General features: G+C 43.3%; 1 protein-coding gene across 2 annotated transcripts in view; it reads left to right on the forward strand.

Annotated features, from left to right (window-relative positions):
- IGHMBP2 (immunoglobulin mu DNA binding protein 2) overlaps positions 1 to 6,806 on the forward strand; it is a 36,330-nt gene extending 29,524 nt beyond the window's left edge. For both annotated transcript variants that reach the window (XM_069965757.1, XM_069965758.1), the window contains one exon: positions 6,572 to 6,806. In XM_069965757.1, coding sequence (XP_069821858.1) covers positions 6,572 to 6,760 — 189 coding nt within the window. In that variant the 3' untranslated portion in view covers positions 6,761 to 6,806. The remainder of the gene's footprint in view (positions 1 to 6,571) is intronic.
- Positions 6,807 to 11,982: the final 5,176 nt, after the last annotated feature.

Consider the following 11,982-nt stretch of genomic DNA (forward strand, 5'->3'; position numbering starts at 1 on the left):
TCTCACAGGAGGCTTGGCTGGATCCCCCAATCCCCTGAGTGATCACCCATCTCTGACCGGCTAGAAGCAGGTGTTGCACTGATTTCTCTAATTGTGCAGAAGTGTGCAGTAAAATTAGGGCTGTGTTAACACATGTTGGAGTGCCATTGCAGTACTTCAGCGTATTCTCAAAAATTATGCAGTAACACAAGTAAATGATGCTAAACGGCAGAGAGGATCAGAGCCTTATTGTGGGGCTCAACTTCAAAGATAACAGATGCTTGATCATAATATGTGCGTGGAAATGAAAAGAAAAAAAAATCAAAGTTCTTTACTTTATTCCAATATCAGCGTTACAGGTAGAGAATACAGCGTGCTGTGTGGTGTTACAGGTAGAGAATACAGCGTGCTGTGTGGTGTTACAGGTAGAGAATACAGCGTGCTGTGTGGTGTTACAGGTAGAGAATACAGCGTGCTGTGTGGTGTTACAGGTAGAGAATACAGTGTGGTGTTACAGGTAGAGAATACAGCGTGCTGTGTGGTGTTACAGGTAGAGAATACAGTGTGGTGTTACAGGTAGAGTATACAGCGTGCTGTGTGGTGTTACAGGTAGAGAATACAGTGTGGTGTTACAGGGAGAGAATACGGCGTGCAGTGTGGTGTTACAGGTAGAGAATACAGCGTGCTGTGTGGTGTTACAGGTAGAGAATACAGCGTGCTGTGTGGTGTTACAGGTAGAGAATACAGTGTGGTGTTACAGGTAGAGAATACAGCGTGCTGTGTGGTGTTACAGGTAGAGAATACAGTGTGCTGTGTGGTGTTACAGGTAGAGAATACAGCGTGCTGTGTGGTGTTACAGGTAGAGAATACAGCGTGCTGTGTGGTGTTACAGGTAGAGAATACAGCGTTCTGTGTTACAGGTAGAGAATACAGCGTGCTGTGTGGTGTTACAGGTAGAGAATACAGCATGCTGTGTGGTGTTACAGGTAGAGAATACAGTGTGGTGTTACAGGTAGATAATATAGCGTGCTGTGTGATGTTACAGGTAGAGAATACAGCGTGCTGTGCGGTGTTACAGGTAGAGAATACAGCGTGCTGTGTGGTGTTACAGGTAGAGAATACAGCGTGCTGTGTGGTGTTACAGGTAGATAATAAAGCGTGCTGTGTGGTGTTACAGGTAGAGAATACAGCGTGCTGTGTGGTGTTACAGGTAGAGAATACAGTGTGGTGTTACAGGGAGAGAATACGGCGTGCTGTGTGGTGTTACAGGTAGAGAATACAGCGTGCTGTGTGGTGTTACAGGTAGAGAATACAGCGTGCTGTGTGGTGTTACAGGTAGAGAATACAGTGTGGTGTTACAGGTAGAGAATACAGCGTGCTGTGTGGTGTTACAGGTAGAGAATACAGTGTGCTGTGTGGTGTTACAGGTAGAGAATACAGCGTGCTGTGTGGTGTTACAGGTAGAGAATACAGCGTGCTGTGTGGTGTTACAGGTAGAGAATACAGCATGCTGTGTGGTGTTACAGGTAGAGAATACAGTGTGGTGTTACAGGTAGATAATATAGCGTGCTGTGTGATGTTACAGGTAGAGAATACAGCGTGCTGTGCGGTGTTACAGGTAGAGAATACAGCGTGCTGTGTGGTGTTACAGGTAGAGAATACAGCGTGCTGTGTGGTGTTACAGGTAGATAATAAAGCGTGCTGTGTGGTGTTACAGGTAGAGAATACAGCGTGCTGTGTGGTGTTACAGGTAGAGAATACAGCGTGCTGTGTGGTGTTACAGGTAGAGAATACAGTGTGGTGTTACAGGTAGAGAATACAGCGTGCTGTGTGGTGTTACAGGTAGAGAATACAGTGTGGTATTACAGGTAGATAATAAAGCGTGCTGTGTGGTGTTACAGCGTGCTGTGTGGTGTTACAGGTAGAGAATACAGTGTGGTGTTACAGGTAGAGAATACAGCGTGCTGTGTGGTGTTACAGGTAGAGAATACAGTGTGGTGTTACAGGTAGATAATATAGCGTGCTGTGTGATACAGGTAGAGAATACAGCGTGCTGTGCGGTGTTACAGGTAGAGAATACAGCGTGCTGTGTGGTGTTACAGGTAGAGAATACAGCGTGTTGTGTGGGTGGGACCACAATGAAATCATAAATTACTGCAAATAATTCAGTAACACAATGAAACTGCAATGTGTGAACACAGCCTTGATGTTCTGCAACAGATTTGGGCGGGGAATAGGCAGGGTGGGGGACTGTGATGAACAGCTGAGGGAAAGCATTGCATTCTGGAACCTGTAGTTCTGTGTACAACTGATAAACCAGGAAGTGCAGAAACACAAAACATAACAAAACCTCCCAAAACAAATGGATTTTTGGTAGTTTCAAAAATGGAATAGATAGGTAAGCAATGCTTTATGCTTCTGCAGAAGTTTCATTTTTTTAACCTCTACCTGGAGTTCCCCTTTAAGGCTGGACCCATCACTTGTGGTGACATTAAAGGGTGTGTTGTACCGATTCACCATTGTAAGAGTAGTACAGGTCACCAGACACATCACACATTACTATTGGTAGAAGAGCAAACCAAAGCTGCAGAATGTGAATGTCCTGGCAGGTGGCCAGACAAACATGTAAAGCCCTTATTACACGGCTTGCTTCTCGTTCCCTGCTCCCTGCTGGCACTATTACACATGCCGACAGCGAGCGGATAAGTGTGGGGGGGAGGGACATGGGGAGCTGCGGGGGGCGATCTTTAGAGCCCATAGGAGATAGCTACAGTCTGCTGTCGCCACTCCTGTTTCATAGGGCGACAGCAGTAAATCGTTGCTCTCCACGTTGTTGGTCTTTTAACATGTTGAAAGACAACTATCAGCCGACATTGTTCATGGTTTGGTTTGGCTTTTTGGTTTTACTAGGGTTTTACTTTTTGGTTGATTATCGGTACTGTTCACTGAACAGTCAGCTGGTAGGAAAAAATTTTATTGCGAAATTGGGTGTGAATGCTAAGCTCAGGGGGTGTGGTTAGGAGGCTGTTTAGGTGGGTGTCATCACGAAGCTTATAACGTGGTGGGTGCCAAGGTATGACAGTGCATCCATTTAGTACATTAAGGGAACAGTCCTAGTTATATAGTAATAGATGTTGACTGTACAGCAATAGTTTTATATGAAATAGCTATAAGTCAGACCACCCTGCCCCTATTCACTCTTTTTGGCTTCCCTGCCTGTTCAGTGGGGGTGCTGTTCGTTATTGAAGAGACCCAATTGGCTTATGGAGAGTTATTTTTAGGCATGATCCATTGGAAAATAGTATGCAAAATAGCGCTACTTCAAATTGAACAAATTAATTATTAGTCTCTTTCAAAAGGAAGAGTTGCTCATCTGTAGACAACTGTTATGAGGTCCCCACTCTGGTTGGCTAGAGAGATGTCTAAAGGGCTTTTTACACAAGCTTTCAGCTGCCCAGCCCAGAATGATTGACAACTGGAGGGGGTGGGGCCTGAAGGTACACTTAGTTGCCAGAGGACTGTAGAGTTGGATTCCAGATCACAAAATGTGCGGATGGTAAGAATGTATGGCTTGTGATCTGGAAAATGACAGCTTGGTCATATATATATCTTTGCTGTCAATTTCCATGGCTGCAAGAACAATAAAAGGATTGTACATGCAGCCCGGCCACTTGATTTGTTGTGCCGTGTAAAGGCACTGCACACAAACACCAATCTTGTTGACTAGTTCTTGTCTAAATCTTTAGGTCTAAAAGGACCTTTAGAAGCAGGTGAAGTTTACTGTTAAAGCAAATGTGACGTTGGGTACATCCATTTTTTATTCTTCACATTACCCTGCCAGCGTGGGGTTCCTGGTGGCACAGTTTTTTTTTTTAACCAGCGACCGATTCCCACACTCGGCACCTTTTTTACTTCAGCCCTGCCTCCTCCGACTGTCAATGATTCAGGAGTAGGTGGCAGCGTAAAGATACTGGGGCTTGACAGGAGAGCTGAACAACAAGATGTCAGATCACAGCTGCAGTGCACTTGGTAAGTATGCACTGCTGTGTGATCTGGAAACTGACAACATGGATGTATGCATATCTGTGCTGTCAGTTTGCCTTTATCAATATCTGCCTCACATCCTTTATTTACATAGGGACATTTGTGGCCAATGACAATACATTTCTAAGCTAGCTCTAAAGACATGATCAGCCATGGATCGGGCATTTTTCCGCCCCTCAGCTATTCGCTGTCACTTTTACACGGACCAGTTAACGGCCGCAGGAGCGTTTCTTGCTCCTGGCCAATAAGCTGCCCATGTAAAAGGCCCTTTACTCATTGGAGAGCCCTGGCTGGTGTATAATTGTTGCAGCAGTTGTTTTTCACGTAGTCATTACTAGGGAGCACAAATGAAGGACTGTGCACTGTATGAGATTTTGTAAAAAAAAAAAAAAAGAATTGGAATTATAAATTTATAGTCTTGTTTTACTTCTGTGTTCTTCAGGAACCAGGACCACATCTGTAATCTATGGTGGCCACCTAAATATCTCCTTCTCTGTGCCTTCAATGCAAATCATTGTCTCTAACCTTTTCATTTGGCTTGAACAGTGTAATTAATTTTCTGCAGAGCTTTTCTTAATAAAAGTCTGTTTAATATGAAATGTAATAACATTTCAGATTAATATACAGATAGTGATTGAATAATATCCAACCCATTCAGTGGTTTATTATTGTCATTATGAGTATTCAGCCTGGGAGTCCCATCCCCATTCAGAACACGTCGGCATCATGGAGCAAGCCGTATATCAGCACAAGCATCACACTCTGAGCTGCACGCGTATTGATGTTCAGCAAAAGCAGAAAAAAAGAGAGAAGTTTAGTTCTTGCATTGTCTTATCTGTAACACCTGATCTGTAGACTAGACAGGGCATTAAAGGGGTTGTTCACCCAAAAATTTTTTCTTTAAAATCAACTGGTGCCATAAAGTGCCAGAGATTTGTTATTCACTTCTATTAAAAAATCTTAAGTCTTCCAGTACTTATCAGCTGCTGTGTGTCCTGCAGGAAGTGGTGTTTTCTTTCCTGTTTGACACAGTGCTCTCTGCTGCCACCTCTGTCCATGTCAGGAACTGGCCAGAGCAGCAGCAAATCCCTATAGAAAACCTCTCCTGCTCTCCAGACTGGAAATAATACAACTTCCTGTTGGGCATACAGCATCTGATAAGTACTGGAAGGCTTGAGATTTTTTAATAGAAGTAAATTACAAATCTCTGGCACTTTATGGCAGCAGTTGATTTGAAAGAAAAATTTTTTTGGTGTACAACCCCTTTAAGCTTGTAGCACATTTATATGATATGGCAAGGTTTATATGTATAATTGTGTAGTGCTGAGAAATGGAGATCATGGGGGATAGACGTTCCTGGACTTTCCCAGTAAAGAACACCACAGTCGCCCTTTTCTTAATCTGAATGATTGCCAGCTGGGAACAATAGATTGTATATAATTGTGTAGACAGGAGAGTCTTTAGGTTTACTGTCCTATTAAATCTCTAGCACAAAACCAGCGGTACAGAAAGGTCAGATATCTATGTAATGTTATGAAATGTGCACAACCAATCCACAGAAAATGGCAGATTTGCCGCAGAGAATTTACTAACAAGGATTGTGACTTCCCCTTTAAAGTTAAAGGACAGGATCTACGATAAATCCATGAAGTTTATAAATCCACACCGCTGGTCAGTTAATGTCTACACTGTGTCCATGAGATATGGTCAGATCCCATCTGCAGCTGATATATGTGCAGGCTCACAGCACACCCTGTATGCAATTTATTCTTCAGATAACATGTTCAGTGTGCACTCCCTGCTCAGCCAATGAACAGAATTCGATGGTGCCATACATGCAGGTGTGGCCATCACTGGTACTGCAGCTCAGACATGTTCACTCAAAGAGGTACTCCGGAGAAAATGTTTCTTTTTAAAGCCAACTGGTGGCATAAAGTTATACAGAATTGTAAAATACTTTGTTTAAAAAGTCAAGTCTTCCAGTACTTATTAGCTGCTGTATGCCCTGCGGAAAGTGGAGTTTTTTTTCCCAGTCTGACAAAGTGTCTAATTCAGGAGATTTTTTTGCTATAAGGATTAGCCTTTGCTCTGGACAGTTCCCGACATGGACAAAGGTGGCAGCAGAGAGCACCATATCAGACTGGAAAGAATACACCACTTCCTGCAAGGCATATAGCACTGATAAATACTGGTAGACTTGAGATTTAAAAATAAAAATAATTTACAATTCTGTATAACTTTCTGAAACCAGTTAATTTTAAAACTATTTTTTTTCCTCCGGAGAGCCCCTTTCCTATGGATTCATCCGTGTGTCACATACCAAATGGATGAATATAAAGTAGGTAAAAAACAGTGCCAAGGTTAAAAAAAAAAAAAAAAAAGAGTTCTGCCAGAAATCTACTGTCGATACATCGGTAAATCTTTTGTTGTCTTCTTGTGTTATTCTTGTTTGTCCATTTGTCCATTCCATTCTCTTGTTTGTGTATGTTTCCTCCTTTTGATAAAGTTGATTTCCATTCGAAGTTTCCATGTTGCTAATGTCTTCTAGGTTCACGGCTGTGGAGACAGAGCCAAAGCAAAGGCACGGACAAGAATCAGCCGGGAAGGAGTGATTTATGCAGGAAGCGGATACAAAGACCACTCTATAGACCCAACAAAGAAAGCTCATTTACAGAGAAGGCTAGATAAGAAAATTAACGAATTATCAAACCAGAGGAAAATTAAGAAGGAAAAGTAAATGGTTTTTTATAATTAAAGTTTACGATTTTTAATATTCTCCTGAAGATTCTCGTTAATGGTTTTATTATTTGCCTATTGCCTTCCCCCATCCAAACCCATAGGCCATACCCATGTCAGGTGTGTTATCTCTCTACACTTCAGTATGTAGCACAATAGATGTCATGAAACTGATGATGACTTCCAAATTATGGTAGAAGGTCCCCAACAATTTGTAGGTCATAAGCCACTTTCACGTATGACAGATATCCCTAACTTACTATTACACCTGATAAAACACTCAATTTTAAAGCAAATTTCCCATTAAGTCTTGCACATGAATAGAACGGCGCAAGTGCCGGTAAGCTGGTGCCGTGGTCCTTTTTTTGAACCGCATCCCTGTTCCTGGGCTGAAACGGGGGGGGGGGGGGGCAGAACGTGTGAGCTTTTCTCTCTTTGGGTATGTTAACACTGAGGCAGGCGGAATTCCCCCTATTTTACTCAGTATGAACATACCCAAAGAGAGAAAAGCTCACACACAGATTTTGTGTTTTCACCATAAAGCAGCAGCTGAGAACTGGGGGAAGGAGAATGAATAGATCAGCGTTTCCCAACCAGGGTGCCGCAGCACACTGGGGTGCAGGGAGAACCCGCCAGGGGTGCCGTGGGATCCCGGTGGGAAATGTCACTTTAATATCCCTAGAAGCTGTGGCCGCGCAGCTTTCAGGGATTTACCGATCAGTTTGATGTTCCGCCCGCTTACACAGTGAGGAGGTGGAACATTAAAGTGAGGAGAATGTAGGACCAGGACCTGTCAGCGTCCTGATCCTACATTCAATCCCATAGGCGGCTGACACTTCATGCCAGCAGCCTATGTGACTCCAGGACGTGACCTCTCCAGCAGGCATGATGTGACATCATCATGCCTGCCGGAGATTCCGTCACCCCGCGGCTCACAAGATGGAGCCTGAGTAGGTGAGTATGCACAACAATTGGCATTATTACTATGTGGGTGCACAGCATGGGGCATCATTAGTATAAGAGGCACAGCATGGGCATTATTACTATATTGAGGGCACAGCAGGGGGCATTATTACTATGTGGGGGGTACACAGCGTGGGGAATTATTACTATGTGGGAGCACAGCAGGGGGGATTATTAGTATAAGGGGGCACATCAGGGGGCATTATTATTGTGTGGGGGTATACAGCAGTTTGGGAGGCTATAGGAGGGAGAAAGGGAAGCAAGTTGCTAGAAATGTGCAAAGCCTAAGATATCTGTGAGTCTCTAAATGGCGGTTTTCATATTGAGTAGAACATTATTTAGTAAGGGGTGCCCCGAGCGGAAAATTTTTTTCTAACGGGTGCCCCGAGGTGGAAAAGGTTGGGAAGCACTGGAATAGATAATAACAAGTATGGAAGGAATTGTTAGTCTCACCATGGGCAGCAACATATCAAAAGTTATGTTTGAGCGGAATACCCCTTTACTTATTCCATTCCAAGTGGATGGGTAGCAGCAGCACAGTCCCAAGTGACCATCAGAAATCAGGAGGCATACTTGGCCACTAAGGCACGATCACCCTTTACTTTATAAATGTAACAGTGGCATTCGAAGTGGGTTTTGGATCATTGTCATGTTGGAAAAAAGCACAGCAACCAAGAATATGGAGTGATGGAAGTATCATCTCTTTCAGTATAAAGCAGTACATCTGTGAATTTATGACACTATTAACAAAAGTTATGTATGAATGGAACACCCCTTTAATATGTTTTCTTGTACTGTGGATAACAGTAGTTTGATACAAAATTTGTGGGATAACCCCCTTTAACCCCTTAAGGACAGAGCCAATTTGCATTTTTGCACTTTTGTTTTTTCCCTCCTTGTGCTTAAAAGGCCATAGCACTTGCATTTTTTCACCTAGAAACTCACATGAGCCCTAATTTTTTGCGCTACTAATTGTACTTTGCAATGACAGGCTGAATTTCTTCATAAAGTACACTGCAAAACCAAAAAAAAATTCAATGTGTGGGGAAATTGTAAAAAAACGCATTTATTTGATTTGGGGGGTATTTATTTTACGCCGTTTGCCCTGGGGTAAAAGTGACTGGTTATATATTTTCCTCAAGTTGTTACGATTACAACAATATGTAACATGTATAACTTTTCTTTTATTTGATGGCTTGTAAAAAATTCAAACCATTGATAACAAATATATGTTCCTTAAAATCGCTCCATTCCCAGGCTTATAGCGCTTTTATCCTTTGGTCTATGGGGCTGTGTGAGGTGTCATTTTTTGCGCCATGATGTGTTCTTTCTATCAATACCTTGATTGTGCATATACGAATTTGGCACTTTTTTTTTGTGAAATTAATAGTTCGGGCGATTACGCACGCGGCGATACCAAACATGTTTGTTTGTTTGTTTTATTTATAACATGGGAAAAGGGGGGTGATTCAAACTTCTATTAGGGGAGGGGGCTTTTTATTAATAATAACACTTTTTTTAACACATATACTAGAAGCCCCCCTGGGGGACTTCTAGTATATGCACACTGATCTCTTATTGAGATTTATGCTGTATAGTTATCGAGTGTCGAGCCGGGATCAGCGGCATTACGTCGCAGACCCCCGGAGGTAACGGATATGTGGATCGCTCCTCTGGCACAACGTTCCAGGGGGGGGAGCGACCCACCCCATTAGACACCAGGGACTTGGACAGCCCGCATTTTTAATGCAGCTGTCAACTTCTGACAGCTGCATTTAAAATACTGATTAGCGGGCACAGCGATCAGACCGTGCCTGCTAATAGCGCGGTCCCTGGCTACATGCCACACCCGGGACCACGGTGGTTCAGTGCGGGGTCTCCGCGCGGCCCCCCTCTGAAGTCCCCGAGGCGACCACAAGGCGTAAATATACGCTCGTTAAGGGGTTAATTATGGATTCCAGGGAAAAGAGTGTGGATTCAGCACATCCAAAAGAAAAAAGGACTGTTAAAGCGTGAAACTTTAATTCATATTTAGATTAAAAATGAGACCCTCTCCAGGGAGTACTACGACTGAACGACGCCTGTCGTAGTACTCCCCAGAGAGGGTGTCATTTTTAATCTAAATATGAATTAAAGTTTCATGTTTTAACAATCTTCTTTTTTTTCTTCTTTTGGATGTGCTGGATCCACACCTTTTTCCTGGAATCCTTGTTACAAGTGGGCTAGCTACCCAGGTTCCCTGCCCTCTCCTTGGTCCCGGATAAAAACAAGTAAGGCTTTACTTATGGTCTAGTGCTATATACTGTACTTTTTCTCTAGTGTTTGCTTTCACTGATTGTATTAAAGGGGTATTCCACTCATTTTAAATCTTGAATATGTTGCTGCCCTAGTGGAGACCATAACAAACAAGCTATTCTTACCTTTCCACATTCCCCCGGTGTCCTTCTAGATCATCTTCATGTCTCCGGCTGAATGATTCTCCCCTCCACTTCGCGAGATAGATTACTCAGTCAATCGCTGGCAGAGGCGCTGTCCCATCTCAGTTAGTGACTGGCTGAGCCTGCTGTCACTGCAGAGGCGTCTCAGAAATGGAGGCAGGATTGTTCAGCTGTGGAATCAAAGAGGATGCAGGAATACACCAGGGGGAACCTGGAAGGGTAAGAAGAGCCTATTTGCTATGTTCTCGAAGCAGGCAACATATTAAAAGTGCAAAATTTACCTGTATCACCAGAATTTAACCCCTGTCTGATAATGCTATCCGATCCCTGGGCCCAAGAGGCACTTGTAGTTCCCAAGCCACTGTTAGGGAGCATTGTTTTAGAGGATACTTAGACACTCTTGTTCTTGGGCAATATTGCTTCTTAGTCCATTTATTGTGAAAACAGGAGAAAAACAGCCTTTATTTCTAATTTCCCACAAGCTACATAAACGGAAGTATCACAATTTTAATTGTACCAATTCATCTAAATGAAGGCTCTTGAAAGATGCATGAATCTCCCTTTGTGTTGTCTATGCAGATCTACGTGTTTCCATATCAACAGATTACAAAAAAAAAAATAAATTACTTCTTAAATTACCTAAACACTCAGCAGTATTCTGACGTGACATGTCAGAAGTTTAGTGCTGAGACCCCCACCAATTGCCAGAACGAAGGGGCAGTATTGCTGAACCCTACTGCTGCCTACGTACAGTAATTTCGAGAGGGTGGAAGAAAACTGAGATGGGAGTGTTGGGTGTTATTTCCAGTCCCCTGGAGTTTCTTTTTCTGATTCCTTTCCTGAATGTTTTATATCTCAGCAAGCTCTTCTACCATACTTCAGCGGTTTCCTTACTGCTTTCTGGTGTCAGGTTTCAAGAAATTGTTCCATCTTTGAAGCTGTGTCAGACACTAGGGATTTCTATCCAGAATCAATCACTCTTGTTTAGTTGCGTACATAGTCAGGTTTGAATAGTCAGAAGCACCCTCAGAAACATCTGGGACCCATACAAGCACAAAAATAAGAGCCACTAAAATCTTAGTGTCCCTGTCATCCATTTTCTATCCATTTTAATTTGGTGGCTCCAGCAGCCCATTTAGTGCCCCATTGTGCTGCTCATGTTTCTGCATTTCACTGAGAGCTGGTAAGCGAGCCTTTTTTTTTTAATTTGGCAGTTTACCGCTGGCCAATCAGCATTCATCTTCACTGGGCCAACTGACATCACTTCCTGCATTAGGTCTTTTTTTTTTGGTTACTAAAGACCAAATGGCCTTAGGGTCCTATTACATGGGCTGATGAAGGCCAGATCAATACTGTAAACGAGTGCTGATCTGATTACATGGCCCGATAATCATTTAGCAAGGGCTGCACAGACATCGTTAGCAATATCTGTGCAGCCCTTGCCCTAACAGTTAATACTTTTTAATACCTGTCCACGCTCCCGGTCTTCTCCTGAGTTCTGTATACCTCACGGCATTGCATGCTGTAGCTTCAAAGCAGCCCGTCTCAGCTGACAGGCCGCTCAGCCAATCTCTGGCCATCAGCTCAGACAGGCCGCTCTGAAGCTGCAGCACGCAGTGCAGGGAGGCATACAGAGCACAGGAGAAGACGGGGAGCATGGGCAGGTAAGGTATTGTTTGGACAATCATCAGCCGTTGGCTGCGCATCACTATTACATGTGGTAATGCATGGTTGCCAGACGATGATTTAAGGTCTGGGCCTAAAGAAACGATCAGCCAATGATCGTTTCATCGGCTGATCGTTGTCTCTATTGGCTGATCGA

Source organism: Dendropsophus ebraccatus, chromosome 4, assembly GCF_027789765.1.
Source record: "Dendropsophus ebraccatus isolate aDenEbr1 chromosome 4, aDenEbr1.pat, whole genome shotgun sequence".
Taxonomy (NCBI): Eukaryota; Metazoa; Chordata; class Amphibia; order Anura; family Hylidae; genus Dendropsophus; species Dendropsophus ebraccatus.